General features: G+C 39.1%; 1 protein-coding gene across 1 annotated transcript; it reads right to left on the bottom strand.

Annotated features, from left to right (window-relative positions):
• LOC137466446 (leucyl-cystinyl aminopeptidase-like) lies at positions 1–18,753 on the bottom strand. Its single transcript, XM_068178170.1, has 12 exons — positions 18,739–18,753; positions 14,711–14,842; positions 11,788–11,919; positions 10,502–10,662; positions 7,889–7,975; positions 7,008–7,186; positions 5,791–5,951; positions 4,233–4,417; positions 3,389–3,550; positions 2,421–2,561; positions 1,356–1,437; positions 1–383 (listed from the first exon to the last, which is right to left on the bottom strand). Exons 1-12 carry the CDS (start codon positions 18,751–18,753, stop codon positions 252–254), a joined length of 1,569 nt encoding a protein of 522 aa, XP_068034271.1. The 3' UTR covers positions 1–251.
• Positions 18,754–23,448: the final 4,695 nt, after the last annotated feature.

Below are 23,448 nucleotides of genomic sequence, written 5' to 3'. Positions count from 1 at the left end.
TAAAATTAAATTTAATCGTTTGTGCAGATGTTTAGTCTATAGATGAAAACAGTTTCAGGGTAAATACTTACATATTGCTGAAAATGCTTCAAGGAAAATAAAAATTTATCTGAGACATGCCCTGAGCTATCTAGATTCCTTGATAGTGCAATGCTGCAGTGATGCCTGGTTTCACCCTGGCTTTTGCAAATGAAACACAGTAACTGCTCACAGAGCTCCTAAATGGCTGACACAGCACAGTATTATATGCACTACAGCAGTTCTTGTAGCTTTGCCAAGTTTCTCTCCATCCACTGGATATTGAGCTGAATTGTGTCAATTGCCGCTTTTACGCAATGCAGTTGAGAACTCTCCTCTGATTTTGACTCAAAAAATGACTTGACCTGCATAGCAAGAATAAAGAAAGAAAAAGAAAATCTTAATTAAAATCAACATTAGCCAGAAAAATAGGTTCAGCAGCAAAGGTTATACACACGTTGCAGGAAATCCGTTTTTGAGAACTGTTTGTATCTACGCAGTAAACAAACCTCTCCAAGGAGTTCCCAAAATGCAAGGAAAGCATTTTCATGGATACAGCAGCAATAACTCATTTGGTTTCAATATGTCATTTCACCAATAAACAGACACTCATTTACCATATCACAAAGCCTGCAGAGGATGCAGAGCTCTGGAAAAGGAGTCCTATTCTGTGACAAAGAATTGGTTGTTGCAAGCAATCCTCTTCAGCATTCTGGAACAGCCCCCACACCCAATCATCTTTATAACTGTCAATGGTAACACTTAAACTATTATAAACGAAACCATTAACACCTATCTCTACCAAATTATATGAATGAAAACATTAGACTAAACCGTAAAGAAGCCTTTTTAGGGAAGACAACAGAGCTTTCTAAAAGCTATTAAACAACTCTTGGCTGATACTCAACTTCCACAATAACTCTTCGGGATTGATGACAGAAAAAAACCAGCAAAAAGCAATTTTCATGGCACAGTATCACATTTCAGAGATGCAGAACATGTATCTCATTTACAAAATCTAGAACAAAATTACATATAAGTCAAGTCATTATTTTGTGAGACTGTGTGTTCCAGTGCACAGGAAAACACAACAATATAAACCAGTAACTGGGTTCAACTCTGTAATGCAACTCTGTCACAGACTCAGTATATAATCTCCCAGTGTCTATGCAAATATTTGCCATGTGTGAAACAGGGAAAGCAACTGATACATATACTCTCAACAGGGTGTCAAGGATATAAATAACACGTGAACATGTATTTTCCTCATCCGTCAACTAAATGAAAACAACACTGGCACTAGAAAATACCCCTTTCCGGTAGATAGTGCCACCAACCTCAAGCAGATGTGCCTTCGTTGCAAACTGAGAAGTTGACCAGGTAATGATATTCTGAATAGTATAGGAGCCTAGGTGAAACCTGTAAGACAAACAAATAATTTTCAGCTAGGAGACACTTTAAGATGCAGTTTTGGTGTATGTATCCATTCTTTTCTACTATTGCTACTTTTTTGTTTAGTAGTTCAAAAATATTAAAAGCACTTAAATGCAATACCTTACATTATAATTACATCCCTTATTTTTCTAAAGAAATATATGTTCTTAGAAATCCAAGCCTCTGGCTCCCTATTCCCTCTAAAATGTAACATTAGAGAGAAAAGCCATGGAAAATTTTCAAACTATCACAGATCAAACAGTAAAGAACTGAGGACACCACACAGTGAATATCAAGATCTGTATTTGTGGTACCTATGTGTTCTAAAGCTCTACCAGAATTGAATTTGCAACCAAGTTTTCTTTCAAGTGAGGTAACTCTGTAATACTGGTTTATGAAGAGCTTGCTAGAGCAGAAGTTTTCATAGAGGAGAAACTTCTAAAGCAGCATGAAACTATTTAAAATCAAAACTGGGATTTAGAAACAGAGATTTCTAGTACTGCTGGCTTTTTGAAGACTTGGGGGGCCAGCTTTCCTGCTGGATACCCTTCAAGGACAGTGAAAGATAACATATTTCTGAAGCAAGTGTATATTTTGGTTACTTGGTTTTAGGAGTGCTGTGGCAATTCAGAAAATATAAATGCTGAATTATTTCCCTGGATGTCCTTTTGAAACCATTTGATTCACATCAATATCTTGCAACTGAACCAATCATCTTAGAGACAGCAACCTTTCAAGAGAATTTAAGATCAAGATTGTTTAGAATTACTCTGGGGCTCTAGGACACTTGTTCAGAGTTCAAATTTTATGTAGTAAGTTGTATTTGTAAATTCTAATTTTAAAACATGATTTAGAATTTTAATATGGATCTTATATGAACGCTCCTATTTACTGTCTTGTTTGAAACAAAGAAACAGGTGCTTTTGCCACTGTGAGTTTGAAAGTTTCAGCTGCATCAAAAGCCTTACTTTCGTGTAAGCTTTTCCCAGTTTTCTTTGACGAAGTCCCAGGCCAGCAAATACCCAGGCAAACTCTGGCTAACGGTTGCTATGATATGTGAAAGCTCCTGTGACCTGATGATTTCTCCTTCAAGACTGTTCTGCATTAGCCTAGGAGACAAAGCATATGCAAAGAGACAGGAAAAAAACATCATTCCTATGTTCACATGGGTTTCCTGACAGTCCTCAATTAGATGGAAAAGATGATATAATACATCAAGCAAGCAAATTCTGGCACATGGAAGAAATCAATGTTACATTTTATTACAACAACTGTGTTTACTTAGCTTTAATTTCCAGAAGTCAGAATGACCTTAGCTCTAATCCAGGTACCTAAATTTTTACTGGCGTTGGAAAAGATCAAGTAAATTCTAATAACTTGTAAAAGAAAAACAACAGATTGAAGATGTAAGAGATGGAAGCTGAAGACTAAATTAGCAGGACAAGTTTGTGTTCTCCATGAAGTATTAAGATTTAGTCTACAGAGAGGAACATAATGCAAAGTCAAATTTTCACCCAAAGAAAGAAATGAAAAAAAGAAGAGGAAAAAAACCCAAACAAAAATTATACTTCAACTAGTTATTATTTTGATTATATATATCAATCTTTTAAGATTCTATAGACCAGCTTACAGTTTTGCTATCTGCACTGAAAAATCTGAAACTGTGTTACCAGTACTGCAAAAGCCTGTAAGTTCAATTATTTTCTCTTTATGCATATCCAGAATTTGGTTTTTTGTGCTGCTCTGTTACGTAAGTTATTTTTAAGTGAAAAATATAAGGTTCTTTGTGTGTATGGAAGCCTGTGCAAAACATTTGGATGGATTTTCTTTAGCAATCAGAAATTTTTTCAGCAATAGAAAAAAGGAAATGTGCTTTTCCAAGAAGATTTTATCACTTGTAATTTACACAGCATACAACTTCTTGATTCCTTCATACCAGATCAGCTTTCTGGCATCTTCTGTGCTGGCCAAGGCTTCAATCATTTTGCTCTTCTCTGCTTCGGAAACTGAAGAGAAATACATCTTCAGGAGGAATTCCCAGCCATCATCGGACTTGGCTCCAACTGCAAATATGGCTTTCATAACATCATTAGAAAGACTACAAGGAAAAACAAAAACAACAAAACAAATAAACATAACGGGGTACAAAAATGCTCACCTGACAAAATAAGAAAGAACTCACAAAATTAAAATATTCACTTGAAGGAGATGCCTCTCTTTGGAGCAATTTGATTCTATAGCAATTGTTAAAATTTGGCATTACTGAACTCATGCCAATCTAATACTTTCAGTCACTAGGAAAAAGCAAATCATTTAGCCACATGAAAACAAAGTACATTGTACACAAAATTGAGAATTTTCTATGGCTCAAAATGCACATGAATACACAGCAGAATGAGTGCTGCTTGATAAAAACACGTGCTTTGGCTTTGCCACTAAGTAATCTTTTTTCAGCATGCAGCTCAGGGAATTCAGATGAAAAAAAAATTAAGGCTGGTTTTGCAGTTAAACTAAATGAGACTGGAGACAAAGCCTAGCAGAGTCATCCTCTCATTGTGAAACAGCAATTACCTCTACACATGGAACAGTTAAAGACAGAATCACATTCTTTATCAATACCAAGTCGGTGGTGGTGGTGTGGTGGTTTTTTTTTTTGGGTTTTTTTTGGTTTTTTTTTGATTGTTCTGTTTGCTGTTGGGGGGATTTTCCCAAGTACAATGGTGGCAATGTAACAGGAAAGCAGATGGGTAAAAGAAGTGGAAGCTCAGTTTCTGTGGTACCTTATTGTTCCATTAGACTTCATCCATGTCTCAAACATCTTAGCAGCAGTTGTTCTACAGTCTCCTATATCATGGGTGCAGGCAAAAGCCAGCAGTGTTGACCGGAGCTCTCGTTCAGACAAGGTCCCATCATCTGTCCAGTGCTGTTGATCCATTTTATCTCCAAGCAAGTGCTCTATCCTATGCTAAAGGAGGAAAAAGTTACTAGCAATAGCTAGTAATCCTTCCAAGAGGATTTTCTATATATAAAATTAGTTTAAAGTAAGAAAAATAAATAAAAGGTTGAGCTTTCAAACTATAGAAGCTAAACACAGTAGTTTTTCATCTATTTATTCTAACTTACACATCCTATTTCTTAACTGCAGAAAAAAGTATTAGATACCACATAAATCTGAAAGGTGGGCCAGGTTACATCTTAAACTGCACATGGAAACTGAAGACCCCTCTTTGAGTCATGCCTCAAACTTGTTTGTAATCAGCTTACAATCACAAAGTACTGTAACTTCTGTATGTTTAACTGCTTTTAACTTCACCAAGTCACAGTAAATACACCTTCATTTAGCACAAAGATATCACTTTTGTATGTCTATAGGCTGAACACCCTTCAGTTTTGTAGTTCCGTAGCTTGCCAAAACCACAGCAGGATGCCTGATCAGCTATCGTATCTCAGCTGAAAATTCTGAACTTAAATAAAACTGCATAGACACTGCATTGCAAACCAGAGCTTGGGCTGTTTATAGCAGACACATAACAACTTTGGGTAAATTAAAATACTGCTTTTTTTTCCTTATGTTTCCTTAAGCACTCACTAGTTATCCTTTCCTAGCATAAAGAAAAACCATGTTATTTTATCTAATCATTTAATAGTTTCCTTATAGACTAAATCCCTTTACTGATTTACACTGCGAAGCAGCAAAGGTCATTTTAAACCAGTAGATGATTATGGAGAAGAAACTCTATAATAAGAAGGTAAACACAGAAGTGAAAGACATATGCTCATCAAGAACTGAACCTACAATATTGATTTCACTGTCAAGTCTTTGTATTACTAGTATTACTCTATTACACAACTGGCACAGGACAATGACAACCATCCTTGTGTTTCTATTTCTACAGAAAACAGTTCCGTTTTTTTCTCTTGTCTCTCTATAAAGCAATTAGATCCACGATCTCTAGCCACTCTAACTTTTGAAAATTACGTTCCTGCGCAAGAAAAGTACATGGAATCTGTTTAATTACATATTTCTACTGACCTGTATGGCACTTTAAGATAGCCCCAGACACCACTGCACCACACTCCCTACAAAACATTTTGGGGCATATGGGTATGGTATGGAAACAGAGGAAGGAGAGGGGAAGAAGCTGGTCCAAAAAATGTAGCATTTTGGTAAGAGACCATTAGAAAAAGCTGGCAAGACTGGCAACTCTCTAGAGTCCCCATCAAACTTAGTGAATTTAATGAGTATGTTCAGCAGTCAACATGTAAAAAGAGAATGTAACTATAAAGAACATTATAGCTAATTATTTAAAATTATAATTTATGAAAACTAAGACATACCATGACTCGTGCTGCCAGCTGTTGTTCACCCTTTTTGTCTAAAAGGCTGTATATAAGACTCAGCTGAAACAAAGCTTGAGTAAGTGGTGCAGTGCTGTTCTCTTTGTTGAGGTAATCAATCAACTCAAAGGCCTTTTCCAGAGACTCTCTTCCTAGACTAGGGGTCAAATAACACAAACATTAAAATAGACTACAAAACAAAGGCACTCTCTGAAACAAATCAGAAGTGATGCTTCCCATTACACTAACAGAGAGATAAGTGAATAGAGGGGATGACATAAGAAACAATTTACATGTAGAAATTTTCATATTTTAACTTCAGCAAGATTACAACAAAGCAACAATGGCCACTAACATGCCTCCAGTTAATAAAAATTGAAAATGGGTAAGGAAGTGTAGCAAGGATGTCTGAAAATATTTATCATAAATAAGAGTACTCAGATAGAATAGCAGTTTCTGAAGAGACGATCTATAAAGTTCCACCTCGCCTGCTTCTGATTGTGGTGGTGAAACACGTGAGAGGGCACCAGCAAAAATTTAAGAGGGAAATAGCTTACTTTTCTACAGTGGAGCAGTAGAGTACAGGAAAACAGCAGGCAGATCACTGGGCACTAAATAAAACAGGGTCTTCCAGAAATGGAAACTATCATGTGGCTCTCTGTGATCCAAACAAATAGATGATGCTATAAAGAAGAGGGAAATAACATCTAGAGCATCAGTGAACTGTTGCCCTGATTTTGAAAAGTGTTAAGTTTTCTTTTATAGCTCTTTGGAAAGTTTTAAAGTTCTCATAAAACTTCTTTAGCCTTCTGATAATGTTTATATATTTGAGAGTCAGAGTTCCCACAAAATTTCATGTATAAATAGAATAGTTTACATATTTCTCTGTGGGTGGAGAGAAATGATTGATTGATCTTTGGACCAGTATGGCTGGAGAGGTGGTAATTCCATCCTCCAATCCACAGTCACCTTTGGAATTATATAAATACCAGATGTTTGAATAAAACTTACTCTTTTTCTCTTTTGAACTTACCAAGTTTCTGTGTACTCATTTTGTGTCCAATAGTGACAGTGAACAGTTCCAACAAGGCTATTGAAGACTGAATTAAACTTCCTCTAAAACAGCTGTCTCTAGAAACTAAATCTGATCTTCTCAGACTTGGAAAAAACTTGAAACACATATTAAATATCTTTCCCAGTACAGAAGTCTTATCGTGCAAGGTTGAAGATACTGTTGATCAAATTTGCTCCGTCTTTAGGACTCAGAGCAGTGTGGTTTTTTTTCAAGAGATCAATCAGTGTTTTCCAGTCTTCAGTATAGTGTACTATGTAATAGCCATTCATGTCCACATTGAATTTTATCCATTCCACCTCTTCTGGAAGTTCAGTGACAGCCAGTGGACAGACAATATGTTATCAGCTGAAACAAACATTTAACAACTGTTTGTTCAAATCAAAGTCTACAAAGTAGACTAGTACCAGAGAGACAGTAAATTCTTTCCCACTGCTTCCCCCCACAATGACAAAGGAAAAGTCAGCACGAAGGTTTTGAAAGACAGCTCAAAAATTCCAGGTTGTACTTCTTCATCCTTCTTCCTACATCTGATTGAATGAACATTAACACAGTCTGCCCCAAGTTGCACCAGTAAATTTTTCTCCTTTTGTCCTGTTGTTCTTTCAAACAGCCCCATCTACTGTTCCAAATACAATATTTTTCCACACAATCAAATAAAATAAAGATTTCAGTGAAAAGTTACTTCCTAACATTTCAGCAAACTGGCAGATTGACTTTCACATAACTTGCTCTCTAAAGAACATATGAGAGATTGTGTGTATGCACTGTGATGAAAAGCATGGCTTTTACAAATTTCAAACTTGTGATTCTGTTCCAGTTGCTGTCATGTATTTATACACACAATGCTACAGGGAACCAGCTCTGTGATGATGACAACACCAGCAGTGCTCTGCTCCGGAGCTCTGAAATTACTTTGTACCCTGTATGTCTTCAGCTTCACATCTTACTCAAGGGTGCTCTCAGAAAAATCATGGATCTGTAACCCTAAATTAACTTGCTACAAAAGCTTTTAGTTACATACCTGACTTCTGATCCAGTAAATATGCATTAGTGCAATGGGTGAAGTTGCACCTATTTGTTATGTAAGTGAGAGGAATATGCCACAGGTAACTGCAAAGGAAAACAAATGTTTACTAACATGTTCTATACATATTATCTCCCTTGAATGGTTTGTTTTAATTTAAGCACTTTTGTACACTAATAATACTAGAATCACTGAATGCTGTGTAGAATAATAAAGTATAAATCTCACTTCTATAATCAGAATATGATGAAAGAACACATGAACAGAATGCACAGAAATTGTTTTTTTAAATCCCATCATGTTGAGAAATGAGTAAATTTTATAGAACAGACTGGATTCAAAAAGACCTTTTAAGGTCATCTCTTTCAGGTCCCCTGCAATGAGCAGGAACATCTTCAACTAGATCGTGTTGCTCAGAGTCCTATTCAACCTGGCCCTGAATGCTTTCAGGGATGGTGCATCGACCACCTCTCTGGGCCACCAGTGCCACTGTTTTACTATCCTTATTGTAAAAACACTATTCCTTATATCTAGTCTAAATCTACCCTTTTTTATTTTAAAACCATTATTCTTTGTCCTATCACGACAGGACCTGCTAAAAAGTCTGTCCCCATCTTTCCTTTAAGTACTTGAAAGAATGTAGTAAGGTCTCCCCAGAGCCTTTTGTTCTCCAGGGTGAACAGCCCAAACTGTCTGTCTGTCCTTGTATAGGAGAGGTGTTATGTCCATGATTGTTTTTGTGAACCTACTCTGGACTCACTCCAACAGTTCCATGTCCTTCCTGTGCTGGGACCCCAGAGCTGGATGCAGGGTTCCAGGTGGGCTCTCACCAGAGCAGAGCAGAGGGGCAGAATCCTCTTCCTCCCCTGCTGCCCACGCTGCTTTGAATGCAGCCCAAGATACAGCTGGAATTCTGGGCTGTGAATGCACACTGCTGGCCTGTGTCCAGTACCCTGACTCTTCCCAAGTCCTCCTTTGCAAGGCTGCTCTTGATTTGTTCATCCCCCAGCCTGTGTTGATACCAGAAGCTGGCCTGACCAAGGGCCCACTGCTCAAGCTTACCCAGATTACTCTGGATGGCATCCCTTCCGCCAGGCACACCAACTGCACCACTCAGCTTGGTGTCATCTACAAATTCTCTGCAGGAGCACTTGATCCCACTGTGTACATCACCGATGAAGAACTTAAACTGCACTAGTCCCTAATGGACTCTACTTTTCCTAGTACTTCTTTCCCAGTTCCAGCATGCTAGGTAGCTAGTCCAAAATCATACAGACAGTAAATCTCTGGCTGCATCAGAAGTTCATCCAGTATGATTTTTACCTGAGTCCAACATTGTTTATCTGATCTTTTACAAGTTTTAGCTAAAATTAAAAAGTTATCCAAGTACAAGACTCAAATTCCAAATCATGGCATAGAAACCACAATTCATGGTGTACCACAAAGACTTTCTTAAGTGAACTGGAAGCTGGAAGAACAAATGCTAAGGAGGCTCGTCATGATTATAAGGACTTGGCTATTTAGAGAAAAACATAAATCTGAGTGGGATGAAGGAAGCTGCACACATAAATCCGATTTTGACAGGGATCTCCTCTATGTATGACTCACATAGAGTGCTCTCTTTCTAAACCTTTCATACATGCCCCAAACTTACATCAACTAGAAACAGAAACTACTTAGCTTCAAAATCCTTCCCTTCTTCTCTTACCTTTCAACCTCACATTGCTTTTCTTTCTCCGCATAACAAAAGTAAAACAGAGCCCTCTAAATTCCTACATTTCAAGAGACAAATTTCTTTCACAGACCTAATTTTCAGCAAGGTGATGCAATGGACTTAGCTCCTGTTAAACTTCAAACAAATGAATAAAACCAGCAAAATATCAAACGAATTCACACTTACATGTTTTTGTTAGAAGACACTGTTGAGGGTCATATGGTAAGTTACATGTGCAGTTAACAAAATTTTAAAACTACCAACTGCCACATCTTTACTTCTCCAGTATTTGCATATGTATTTCCTTTTAGGTTTTGGTACAATAGATATTGCCTCTGTTGCACATTCAGTCATTTGTTGTCAGGTAGTAGTGTCATCTTAAAATTTTGAAGCCAAGAAAGCATTGATGCTAGCTTCTCTACCTTCTTGTAGTAAAGCCCAAGTTATACAACTGAATTTTGGAAGTAAGAAGCAGAGGCTTTAAAGTAGAATACATGCATCTGTAACTTCTGTGAAACTTCTGCAGCCTGCCTTTCTTCAGAGTCTTGTTAAACACACAAAACTTTCTCAAATGTAAAGAAACCTTTACTTATGAGATCTGCCTTTTGGTATTGAAAACCAACTCATGATGTCAAGCTTAAAAGCTTCAGGAAAAGGATGCATGAAAGAAATTCAGGTTACAAAGGGTGTCACCGATTTTTACCACTTGCTTCAGTGGAAACAGACATGGGCCTTCAGGCAGACACTAGATGTGTGAATTTCTGTGCCAAATTCCTTTGAAGGTATTACCTACCTTCAAAGGAAACACTAAAAGGCCTGAATACAAGTCAGAAAGGTGTACAAGCTTTAAGACAGCAGCTTGTTTTTAATGGATGAAAGGTATTAAGAAGGTAATAACCTTGCATCAGATGTCCAGTTTTCTGGTTCCACACGATACAAAAATTTCTCTTGTTGTACTGAAATAATCTTGCCCTTTCGGACAACAGTGACTAAAGGAAATCCTTTATGCACAATCCAAGTCTTCATCATTTTTTTTACATCTAGCGTTCCATTAGTAATCTGTAAAAACAATAATAACATAAAAAGCAAATGGAGAACACTTCCTTCTTATGTCACTAAACAAGTAGTTGCACAATTTTGCATCTGTAAACAATCACTTTGACAATAAACTTGCAAATTTCCTCCACTCTCTGGGCCTGGCCATCCAGCCAGCTCTTAACCCAACGAAGAGTCCACCTGCCCAGGCCATGAGCTGCCACCTTTTCCAGGAAAATGTTGTGGGAGACAGTATCAAAGGCTTCGCTGAAGGTCAAGGAGACAACATCCACAGCTTTTCCCTCATCCACCAGGTGGGTCACCTGGTCATAAAAGGAGACTAGGTTGGTCAGGCAGGACTTCTTCTTCCTAAATCCATGCTGGCTGGGTCTGATTCCCTGGTTGTCCTGTATGTGCCCTGTAATGGCACTAAAGATGATCTGCTCCATGACCTGCCTTGGCACTCAGTTCAGACTGATAGACCTGTAGCTCTCAGGACCCTCAGTCCTTCCCCTGTCCTTCCTGCTGTCTGTCTCTCCACCCTCCTTTCCCTGGCCTCTCTGATTCCCACAGCCTTGCTGACACTAGCCCTTACTCTCTTCTATCTGAGCCCTTGCTTTATTGACTGCTTCACACCCATTTTAAAATTAGACACAGCCTAACGCCTTCCTTATAATTTGAGAACTGCCTGTACAGTCTGCTTTTCTAGAATTTCATCACACTTGTTAAAACAAAAGCTACCACAAAGTTACACTAGTTGAGAGTAACCCAAGACCTCTGTGAGGTTGGGTATAGCTATTCCTTGAAAATAAAATTTATCCTGAATTTTATTACTTTCGTTCCAGTCTTAACACACTACCCATGTAATTCTAGATAGGATATGTCCATTCTGGATGGACATGCAGGGCAGTACATACTCACTCACAGTGCTTTCTTGGGATGATATGCGATGTAGCCCAAGAAGCTTCAGTAATCTCCCTATCTATATGAGAGAATTTTGGGATAGGATGAGCAAAAAATTGAGAGTATTTACCTGCAGTCCATTATCCTATTTTTTTAATAAACAAGGAAATAAATGAAACCTATGACACTCTTAGAGAAGTGGAGGGGAAAAAAAAAAGGAAAGAACAGTGTGTCCAAGATGGATACCTCATTCATGGTGTCCCACAGGTCATCACTCTGGGCAGTTCCATAGTTGTGATTATGCAGGTATACCTCAATGCCAGCCTGAAAAACATCCTTAGTGAGATAATGCTTCAGCATCAAAAGAAGTGAAGCCCCCTATAAGTAGAAAAAAAAAAAATAGAAAATGAATCAATAAATTGAAGTTACCAAACTTTTTTAAGCCTATGTGTATTATAGCTCTTTCACAGTACAGAAGTTAGTCAGAAACTAGCAGATTTTATTCCAAATAATATCCTTCAAATAATTACCTTTACACTCAGTTTCCTTGGAAAAATATTATTTTACTATTTCATAAACTCCAAATACAGTTACAGAAAAGGCTAATGTAGTTTGAAAATTTTTCCCAGCTGCTTTGGAAAAAAATATTTTAAAGGCTCAAATTACAATTACAAAATGGACTAGTAGAATTTGACACTTTTTCCAATCAACATGATCTGAAAAATATTGCATTCTTATTGATATGTCTCTGCTGGCTGCCATTTTTCATTATGAATACTCATCCGTATGGTACAGAACTGCACTTGTGAGTCAGTGTTTAACAATCATATGATGTGCACTTATATCAAAAACCTAAAAACACAGGAAAAAACATGAGATACGCTTGGTAGGCTGGAATTGACTGCAGAAGAACAAGTATGTTTTCTTGAGTTTAAATACAGCCATATCTTGCAAAGAAAAAAAAAAAGTAGTAACTGAGTAGTTTTAGTATCAAAGGGGTTGTGAATGTTTCTATGTGAAAGCCACCAATAAGTAAATTGCCTGAAGACTTGCATACTGTAGAAGTGAATGCAGAGGAGCAGTCATAGATCAAGAATAGTTTAAAGGTGCACTTTGTATTTTTGGGAAAGAAACAAGGAGGAGAAGATTTTAGAGAGACAATGCATTGTTCTCATACATTTCAATCTCAAGTCCTGGAATTTGAGTAACATCTTATCTGAAACTGAAGGCTGCCTGGTTATTCACTAGTCACCGAACGTCAGGAATAGCCCTTACTACAGTTTTTAATAATATGGCCACAATCTCCTCTCCTGTATGCACCCATACTTCACCTACAGCTCTGCTCCTTTGTTTTGCCTACTGTCATATCCTTCCAGGTGGATCTTGAACCACCTATGGGTGTTAGGCTTACGGACAGTCTGCAAAACAGTCAGACTAAAAATAATATTGTACAATTATTTCTATTCAAGACAGTACAATGCAGAGGTCACCTACTAATCTGCGTCAGTTGGTAGTCCAATAAAACAAATTATGTTGTACAATTCAGTAACAGACAATCCTTTGCTTATTTGGGACTACACTGCAGTGTCTTCTCATGTGAATTGCCAAGAACTCTACCTAAGCTATAGAGTAGTGGAATACAAGAACTTCAGGCATAAATGAAAAGCTATGTAATGAAATCCTCTGAAACACAGAAAGCAGCTGTGAAAACACTATTTCTGACAAGGTGCAAAAAACCTCTTTTGGTCAGCTCTTAAAGGTGCAGGCTAGTACAATTCTATTCAAAATGTGCATAATTAGTAGCAATGAAGTAATAAAATAATTGTCCAAATATAATGTGATACTAATCGACTGAAACTCCAATCCAGTAACTGAAGAAACTTTTCCATTAAAATTATATAGAGAAGTTTCAATCAAAGACTGTCAACAGTCTTTGACTGATTGAAACTTCTCTATATAGTTAGTTGGCTCTAAAGTTAGTTGGCTACAGACATGATTGTGCCAAATGCATAGCTTCCAGAAGCTCACCAAAAAGGGAATCACTTGAGACAGCACCTCTGAAGCATTAAACAACAGCCATGCCTTTTGATAAAAGGAGAGAATCCAAATTCATTTGGCAACCAAGGTAACCTGAAAATCACACGTATCTGTTCTTGCAGTTGAGAAAGCAAAGTCCAAAATAAATGGAAGCACATCACTACCATAAGTCTATCTGGCATCCCAGACTATTCAAGGATGCCAGACAAAATGTCTTTAATAGTTGAGACTTGCAAAAAGAAGTCAGAGAAAACAAGCCAAGACTGTCATGGGAACTGCATTCCACGGAGCAGAGGAAGATGTCGTATCTGACTATTTTCTAGCAGAAAATAGCTGTCCCCATGATTTGTATTTAGACGAATGTACAAGACAGTGATGGAAAAAAATGCCAGCTAATCCAAAATAAACAAACAAAAGGCTTTCCTCTAACACTACCAAAATCTGGTATCTAAATTCTGAGACAATGTGAATAAAAATTTTGCAAATACAGGTATTTCTTCTCTCATGCACTTTTAAATAAGGCACTGAGATGCTTTAATAACATAAGCTTCACACGCAACTCTCACTAGACATTAGAAATAATCACATTTTAGACAACAAGGACAAGCAGTAAAATAATTTGCATTCAAAGGCAAGCTTCCAGTTCAGGATATCTCTAAAATACTGTTTTTTTTTTTTTTTTTGTTTTTTTTTTTTTTTTTTTTTTTTTTTTGTTGTTTTTTGTTTTTTTGTTTTTTTTTTTTTAACTAGGGAGAGTATAACATTGAGCTATTACTTTGTTGCTTTGTTTTTACTCTTTTTAAAATCACTTGTTACAGTCTGCTACCAGAAGAATATATGCCTAGCTGGTTATGTTGCTTCATCTATTGGTTCCCCTCCTACAATTATATTTTGTGCTCAAGCGTTCAACAAGATGGTAAGTAAGGCAACAAATACATATACATAATATTTTCCTAATTAAATGCTACATATATGCTCAAAAACATTATTGAGAAATCCTGCATTGTTTGAGTTGGGTGTAAATAACCTCCAAAGGTTTGTCAATACATGCCTATTCACTTGTGATCCACATTCATAGTTTCAATAGCTAATGTATCGCTTTCCAAATATTTTGGAATATTTTTACAGTTACCTTGATATAAGAAAGAGCATCAAACATTTCTTCAATTTGCTCTGAAGACTGAACAGCAGAAGAGACTGGATGTGAAGAATTCAAGGCATCCTTCATCATAGCCTTGAAAATTAAAGTAAGGAAATCTTCATCCTAGAAGAGAAATATTTTTAACTATTTAGGAAGCTGATATTGTACATGTTAAGCAGAAAAGTAAAAGTGGTCTCTCCTTTGCTCCTCCATTGCTATGGGCAGCAAAAGAATTGTCAGGATATTATTTATAAAAGCTACTATCTCCCTGCCACATTTTAGCAGTGGAATCTCATTTTTGAGTTTGCATCATTATACAGACCCTTAAGCCCCTGTCTCAGGCAAGTGTGTCAATGGCACTTGACAAAAATGCACCTTCTAAATAAGTGTGTGTCAAATTTCATATTAAATTTCACCGCTGTTTTCATTTACAGGAGGCAGGGAATACAAAAATATTACTTTAATGTGCTTTAAGCATGAAGTTTAGAGAAATTATTCATTACAGAAATGTTTGGGAGAATGTAAACAGCACCTTATCTAGTGAATACCAAAATCTCTTACTTCTTTTTTTCTTCTAGAATGAGGATATTTGAATTTAATACACTGGTACCAGAACAAGAAAACGGCAAACACTGAAAAGAAGCTGATCATATCAGTATTTGTCCCTTTCATTTCATCAAGGCAAGCAAACAATTCTCTATACAGTAGAGAGTTAAAAAAACCCCAAAAATTAACAACAACAACCCCAACAATTAACAACAAAACAAATCCACAAAACCCCTCTGTTAAATACAATGCAAATAACTGTTAAAGTTTAAAATATTAAGGCTATTCTTGAATGGAGAATTCTGGGTGGTGTCTTTTATTTTCACCAAAACACATTCTGGGACTATCAAACAATGAAATGAGATATTTGTCAAGGCAGCTTGTCAGACAGCTTTTAGAATGAAGTACACAGATGTTAGATGTGTCCTTGTTAAATAAGGACACTACTTTTGTGTCCCACCCTCAGCGCATGTGCACCCAACAAGCAGAATGGCTACATACTTTTGGTGGCAATCCAACTGAACAACCAAACTAGGTCAAATGAAGAAGTTTTGAAACATCCAGTGCTGTAAAAGAATGCTACTGGACCAGGTTAGCAACTCAAGTTTCTTAATACTAATAAGAGTGATTTAAGAACTCACAGTTCTTCAGAATGCTGAGAAGAACACTATCTATCAGGCAGGAAACAGTCAGTACAAATCAGGTGTTTAATCCCATGACTAAGGCAAAGCACATGAACACTCCTAGAAGTTGATTTCAGGGCTCAGGTGTGTCCTCTCCTTGGAGACATCTCTATCCAGAATACAAAATTATTCTCTCCACTACCCTCTACATTTAATTCCACTAACCTTTGTTTATCTGCCCCTCATTCTCAGTGACAAGAAAGTTTTATAGCAGTAGCTGATATCCTTTCATTGGAAAAGAGAGGCCAAATTTGAACCTATCACGTTTTCCAGTGTCTGAAAAGCTAGGTCACTTAGTACCTGAGTGAGTTAATAAATAATCATACATTATTATATCAGAAAGATTTTATCCTTCAGCCATGTATGTAAACAGATGTGCCTGTCGGAGCAGTGCTTTGTATTAAGTGTAACTCAATGCTATCAGAATCCTTTGTGGTGGACCATTTGATATTTTTATGCTAGGTCTGCTCATTTGTGAAATACAAACTGATTCAGACACAAGCAAGTACCACAATGATTGGAAGACAGAAGTTACTTCATGTAGGGAAAGAAAACAAAGGGAACTTATAGCAAAGACTATTTAGTTAGGAAAAAAAAAAGACTATTCAGTCAAGGCAGAAGAGATATAACAAAGTTTTAAAAAATGTAGCAGGTGTAACAAGTAGCAGGTGCACAGCATTTTGCAGGAAGAACTATTATATAAGCATTTATCTTTGAGAGAAAAGTCTGATGTTGCTATTAGCGAATTGAATTGATCACAAATATTATTGGATAGCAATTTTATTACCAATTATACTATTGGCTTTCCAGGCTCACGCTATTCTAACCCAATGGTGGAAATATTATAAAAGCTATGTACACTTTTAATAGACGCCTGTGGTTATACCACAACCGGGGACTGTGTTTCTTTCATATGCTTGCAAATGGCTCCTTGAACCTACATACAATCTCCTTCGGCAATCCTGGACCAGCAGTGCATCCCGACTGTACCAATGGTGAGCCTCAAGGATCATTGAGGACGTCCCTTCATTGCTGACTAAAAAAAAGGTTAGCAGTGCGGTCAGGTAATTCTCTCATGAAATGGACAACAATATCTCTAAACTAGAAGCCTTCCATAAAGACTGTTTATTATGTATAGCAAAGGAGCAAAATCTTAAAATTCAGGAAAATAAAGTAATACAACTTCTTCTATGGGAGAAAACTAACTGTTGCTGGTACCCCCGTAAAGGCTCCTATGACCGCAATCACTAGAAGCGAGTGGAAGATGCTCTAGAAGCACATCAAACACATATGCCTGATATTAACTCAGATGAATTTATAACATGGAAAATTATATACTCTGCATTGCAAGTTTTTCATAATTCTGAAGACATAGTACTCCCAGCTATACATTCTCCCCGCACCCACAGCAATGCTTTCATGTTCTAATTCACTTGTTTTGCATGTGGATGGGACCATTAGGGAGGAAAAAGAAAGCAAACGTGTAGAAAAAAGCTGAAATTCGTAGTCTAAAAGACCATTGCAACAGCTGAAAAATATGGCTGCAGCACCATCTACTGACACAAAAGGGCCAAAACAGCCCTTCGTGACTGATCGTGAATTTTCTCTGCTCCCTGAGCCAAAAGACTTTTAGATATCTATAGAAAAACAGCTTTGCTTCAAGGGGATGTTGAATTGCTTCATCCTTTGCCTGTAGTTTATCAAGGCAATGAGCAACTTTCCTATGAAATGGTTAAAGAACCAAGAAAATCTATGAAAGTGAATGGCTTGCAATCTTTCTCTACCTTTAGACTCCTAGAAGCTATTGCAGAGAGCTGTGTTATGTTACCTGCTGACTGGAAAGCTTTATTTAAGTCAATTAGGACAGCAGCACAATATTTTATATGGTGGACAGTTGTACTTCACAGTACAATGGGCTTTGTGAAGATCAAGTGCGGGCTAACATAGACACTGCTAATGCTGCGATAACAAAGGATCATTTGACAGGGACTGGACATCAGACCATATTAAAAGAACAGTTAGGGATGCCTCCAGAAACATATAACCAAGCAAAGGAGCTGGTTAGAAGAACTTCAAAAAAAGAGTGATGGATGTTAATAAGACTGAACCTGGCTTCTCTACTATAAGGCAGGGACATCAAGAGCCCTACATTACTTTTATTGATCGTTTGCAAACAGCTGTGATAAGGCAAACTGATTTACCAGATACAGCTGAAGTTTTACTCAAATCCTCAGCTTATGAAAATACTAATCCTGAGTGCTGCAAGGCACTTGACCTGGTTAAACACAAACCTGATGTTTCCTTACATGACTTTATCATAGCTTGTGCACATGTTGGTACAGAACAAAACCAAGCAGGTTTACTATCAACAGCCTTAGCTCAACAGCTACAGGTTGCTAGGGCAACAGCCAAATGTTTTGACTGTGGAGAAGAAGGTCATGTGAAAAAGTATTGCTCAAAGAATAAATAACAAAGGGAACAAAAACCCTAATAAACCGTGCCCTAGATGCAAGAAAGGTTACCATTGGAGCAGTTAATGCCATTCCAAGTATGACAAAATGGCAAACCTCTGCCACAGCAGGGAAACTCAAAGACGGGTTCAGAATCCTTTGTCTCCCAGCAGAACAGGATCCAGCTGCAGCTCAAGCTCAAGGAACATCAGGGGGACCCCAGGCATCGCTGGGGTGGACTTGGCAGTTTCCACCAAAACCACAATAAATGACACATTGGTTCACCTTATACCTACAGGTTTAAATTGACCGTTTCCTTTTAAATGTCATGCATTGTTACTTGGGAGATCATCATCATCTAAAAGTGGACTTTCTGTTTTACCAGGAATCATCAACTCTGATTCTAGGGGGGAAATAAAAATCATGGCTTGGACTCCTAACCCACGTTGTATTATTCCAGCAAGATCATGCATTGCTCAATCCATCCCACTTCCTATATTGCCAGATGGATACCATCTGTCAATGCTGACAGGGGCACTGGAGGTTTTGGGAGCACAGGCACTCCTCGCGTTTACTGGTCTAAATTTACTTCAGTGCAGCAACCTTTTCTAGCCTGTGTTTTAGATGGCAAGTCTTCTACAGGATTAAGATACCAGAGCCGACAAAACCATCATCAGTGAATGTGAATGGCCACCGACCTGGCCCTTCACAACACCATCAGCGATGGTCACAGGCAATGGAGGTCAGCAGATGTCACAGGAGGTCAGCAGTCAGCTAAGGAACTCCTGGTATATGGGCCAGAAGGGAAACAAGCACAGCTCAAACCACATGTGCTTTCTACTACTGCACACTGTGGGGAAGAGATTTGTTATCACAGTGGGGACTGACACTGAAAACAAATTTTTAAAAGGAGCCTCTGATATGCAGCCAAGACTTAAACTCAGGTGGAACATTAACACCACTCTGTGGATGGATCAGTGGCCCCTCAGAGGGAACAACTGCAACAGCACAAAAGCTGGTCAAAACAATTGGGTCTGGCAAATATAGTTCCTTCTACAAGCTTGTGGAACACTCCAATAATTGTGATTCCAAAAAAAGACTGGCAAATTGAGACTCAGATGGGCCCCTATCCTAAGAATCTCCAGTCTGGGGGCTTTTCAAAGGAAAAGAGAGGAGAATCCTGGCCTAGGATGGGTTGGAAGGAGCCTTTCAAGGTCACCTAGACCAAATCTCCTTAAGCTGAAGACATCTGAATTAATGGATTTGTGGGATTGGGAGCCATGTTGGCCCCATGTAGCAAGGTCCTGGATGTGGAGACAGAGGTGCACAGAATGCCCTCCTTTCTGTATCTTTCTTGTTGCCAGAGAAAGCCTGTTTCAGCCTGTGAGGTAAGTAGAAATTAATTTCTTCTTTTTCTCTTTGGGCAGCATCCGTTTGTAACCTCCGCCGAGCCGACCTCCAGCCTGACGCCTCTGATCGTGGCAACGCAGCAGTTTATGGCCGAGAGGAGATACTAGCCCTGGAAGAGGCCATAGTTGATTATTCTAGTTCCTAGTTTCTAGCTCGTAGTTTATAGTTTGTTTAGAGTGATAGTGAAAATAAATAGGATAATAAATAAAACCTTCACTGTGTTGGAAGCTTCCCTTTGTTCTCACCCTGTCACTAAGGTCTAAATTTGCTTCGGAATGGTCAGGTGTTTCTTAAATGTGGGAAGAGCCATAGATGGGGTTTGTGGCATGGATTGGAAGCGGGCAGAAGTCTTGTGGCTTTGTTGCCGCCAGGCACAACCTGTTGTGGAGAGACAGGCTTGCAGCTGTGACTAGAGGAGCAGAGTGGGGCAAAACGGAGCAGAGCAGTGGTGTCACTGCTGGGGTTGCTGCTGTGGCTGTGGTTGCGCTGCAGCTCTTGGGAAAGGTTGGGAGTGTCTGTGTTGCTGTGGGCAGAGGGGGAGGGAGCCTGGCTTCTCCACAGGCTCAGGCACAGGTGAGTGTCCAGTGGGAAGGCGAGTTCTGCCACGGGAACTAAGGCCTACATGAGGGAGTGAAAACTGGTGCAGTTTGGATCTGCGTGAGCCAGTGTGGAGGCCTGTGGGCCTGCTAGGGGACTTCTTGGGTCTATGCTCTGGAAGAACGTCCCCTAGACTTTAACCTTTCCCATGGACTCCTGTTTTTTGTCTCAATGTACGTTTGATACCTTATTAGTGATATCCAGTGATCATATAGGGATTATTGAAAATCATTTACTTTGCGATGTTTGGTGATAATTGAGGGTATATTTGACGATCACTTAAATTTAAATTTTAGTTGCACAATATTTAACCGATTTCCTTTCCCAGTTCTCGTATTCCATCCCCCGCTTCCCTGAACCCACTATCCCTGAGAAGGACAGGACTGGAGATGGAACCTGCTCAAGAGCACAGGCCAGCCACCAGCCATCTGCCATCTCCCCTCCTTTTCTGTGCCCTTGCCAGAACGGTAGCGGCCATGCCTCCCTGGATTCTACCCTAACCCACTTTGCGACAGCCCCCAACCCTGCTCCCGCTTTCCTATTGTATTAGCAGTCCCCGATTTTTGTTGTAATTCATGTTTCAGAGATTACGGACGTAGGCGACCCCCAGAAGCCAGTCGACCCAGTTATTTTATTTATTTAGGCAGGAGAGCCGGCACCCTCCGTACAGCCGGAGGAAGGGCTCTGTTGCCCCCACAGGAGACCCGTGCCCAGCCCTGCCGTAAGGTCCCCCACAGGCTAGTCCCCCACAAAACCTCTCCTTTTGATTTGTGTGGTTGGTGAAGGGCACCAGGGGAGGGTGCCACCACAAGTCCTTTTGATTTTCTGTTCTCTTTTGTTTTGTGGGTAAGTGAGGGGGAATGAAGTGACGGAGAGCTGCCTGGGACTCGGGCCCTCAGAAGTGAGGGGAAATGAAAATTGGATTTACTTATTGTTTAGTTATGCTCCGCAATATCAACCCGCCTGTTTCTTTAATTCTCAAGTTTAGTTAATGTCTATCAAGTATTGTGTTGTTTTTAGTTAGAACAAGGTTATTATTTTTACTACGATTGTTAGACCTTTCATTTTAAATAAAACCAAAAGGGGGCAGTTGTGGGAGCTTGTGCTGGAGGGGATGGGCCATGCAGTGGCCACACATCAGACAATCAACGACCAACACGAAGACTCGGGAGAAGAGAAGCCACAACGGATGACACCCAGAGAACTTATGGTGGGCATATCATGAAGAGTAAAGGACTCTGGGACTGACTGGGAGTGGCCATGCAGATCAACAGCCGGTGATTGGCCAGAAGGCTTCTGGAACTTGCCATGAAAGACTATATAGATGTATCTCTATCTCTATCTCTATCTCTATCTCTATCTCTATCTCTATCTCTACTTATAGCTGAATCTATAGCTATAGCTATCGCTATAGCTATCTATATCTATGTAATCTATATCTCTATCTCTATATCTCTATCTCTATCTCTATCTCTATCTCTATCATCTATATCTATATCTATATCTATATCTATATCTATATCTGTCTACCTGTGTTGACCTCACTTTGGCATCTTCTGAAGCAGCCTCTTTATGTTTTGTTTTGCACCCTTGTTTGTGCCCTTTTATTTATGAAATATCTTCAGTTTTGGCACTTCAGTTGTACCCGTCTCTTCTCTGTTGCTCTGCCATGGAGCACACCACAGTTATGCTGCCGAGACTGGAGAGTTTCTCCTCGCGCCCCACGGATGCCCGGGGTGTTGTTGCTGATTCTTCTCTGGCCGCCCCACTGCTAGCTGGGTCGTGTGGGGCAGAGAAGGGAACTGGCACCCAGAGAGGGATCATTTCAGTGCCTTTCAGAAAATGACAGCAGAGCAACCTTTCTCAATAAAGCCATCTGAAATGACTTCATTGTCCTAGTAGTCTGGATTGTCTCAGGGCTGGGGATCAAAGATATAACAAAACTCAAGAGGCTCCAACCTCCCCAGCATCTCATTTCAGTCAAGGCTGCCGACCAAATACCTTCCTGACTTTACCTAACGCTTCAGTGGTTCTCAAACCCAAACTCTTTCTTTCTTCTTGTCTTCCGTCAGCTTTACCACTTATGCCTTCTTGGTCTACAGCTGGAGAGAGTTTTCCAGCTGCCACCTCTGCTCCTCTGTCAGCCCCTTTTCCTCCTACTTCCAGGAAGCTCCCTTCCTTCCTTCCAGGGGCCACCCACAGTTCCACATGCCTTTCTTGTGCACAATCATGCTCTACACACCACCTACCATTATTACACCTACTTGCCTTGGTGGAGTAATTTTGTGCTTTGCTCTCAGGAGACGGGAAGAGGTCTAAAAATTTGCCTAAGATAAATGTAGGGGGGAATTGTCTCTCCCCACTGTGGCAACCAGAGAGAAGATACAAAACTTTTAAAATATTGCTTGCAACAAACGTATCTAAAACCTATGCACGTAAATGTCTTAAAAGGTAGCAAGATAAAAACATGTAAACACTCAATGCGGTGAAGAAGAGCAATTCTTCAGTCCTGTCACCACTTCATCTTTCCGTGAAACACCTCTAGGAGGAGAAAACTCAGTCCCATTTGAACCTGCTTCAGACCGAGGAACTATCCCCTTGGTATTCTTTTGTCTTCTCTGCCACAGAAAGTTTTGGTGATCCTTTCATTAAACCAACAAAAAAAGCCTGTAAAAAGAAACTGAGAAGACATCAAGAAAGCAACAATCGCCAATAAGCCTTATTTGGCAAAAGTTATGTTATTTAAATTATCCACTGCCGTAACAATACTGATGAGGATTCTTAGCACCATGTAGGCAAACCGAAGTTAGAGGAGCCAACCATCCTTTTGAGACCTTTTCAGTTTTAGGTAACATGGGCTTTTGGTCGGATCTACACGTTCTGTTACATTCTATTTTGCAAATTTAGACTGCAGTCCATAAGCCAAAATTTCTTTTCCACGGGTCAGGTAGTATTTGTTCTAGGTGTGTGATGTTAGAGTGGTCCTCAGGGAAAAGGACATGGCTCTCTTTTCTTTCTTGTTCTCTTACCCCTCTGGCACTCA

The sequence above is a fragment of the Anomalospiza imberbis genome, unplaced genomic scaffold (genome assembly GCF_031753505.1).
Source record: "Anomalospiza imberbis isolate Cuckoo-Finch-1a 21T00152 unplaced genomic scaffold, ASM3175350v1 scaffold_213, whole genome shotgun sequence".
NCBI classification, from domain to species: domain Eukaryota; kingdom Metazoa; phylum Chordata; class Aves; order Passeriformes; family Viduidae; genus Anomalospiza; species Anomalospiza imberbis.
The sequence above is the reverse complement of the archived record's forward strand: the minus strand, read 5'-3'. Positions and strand labels throughout refer to the sequence as shown.

Excerpts from the sequence above, each read along its gene's own strand:
- LOC137466446 (XM_068178170.1), bottom strand. Across the intron at positions 7,976-10,501 it reads AACTGGACATCTGATGCAAG|TTACCTGTGGCATATTCCTC; the intron begins GTTATTACCTTC and ends TTTCCTTTGCAG. Across the intron at positions 384-1,355 it reads CGAAGGCACATCTGCTTGAG|GTCAAGTCATTTTTTGAGTC; the intron begins GTTGGTGGCACT and ends CTTGCTATGCAG.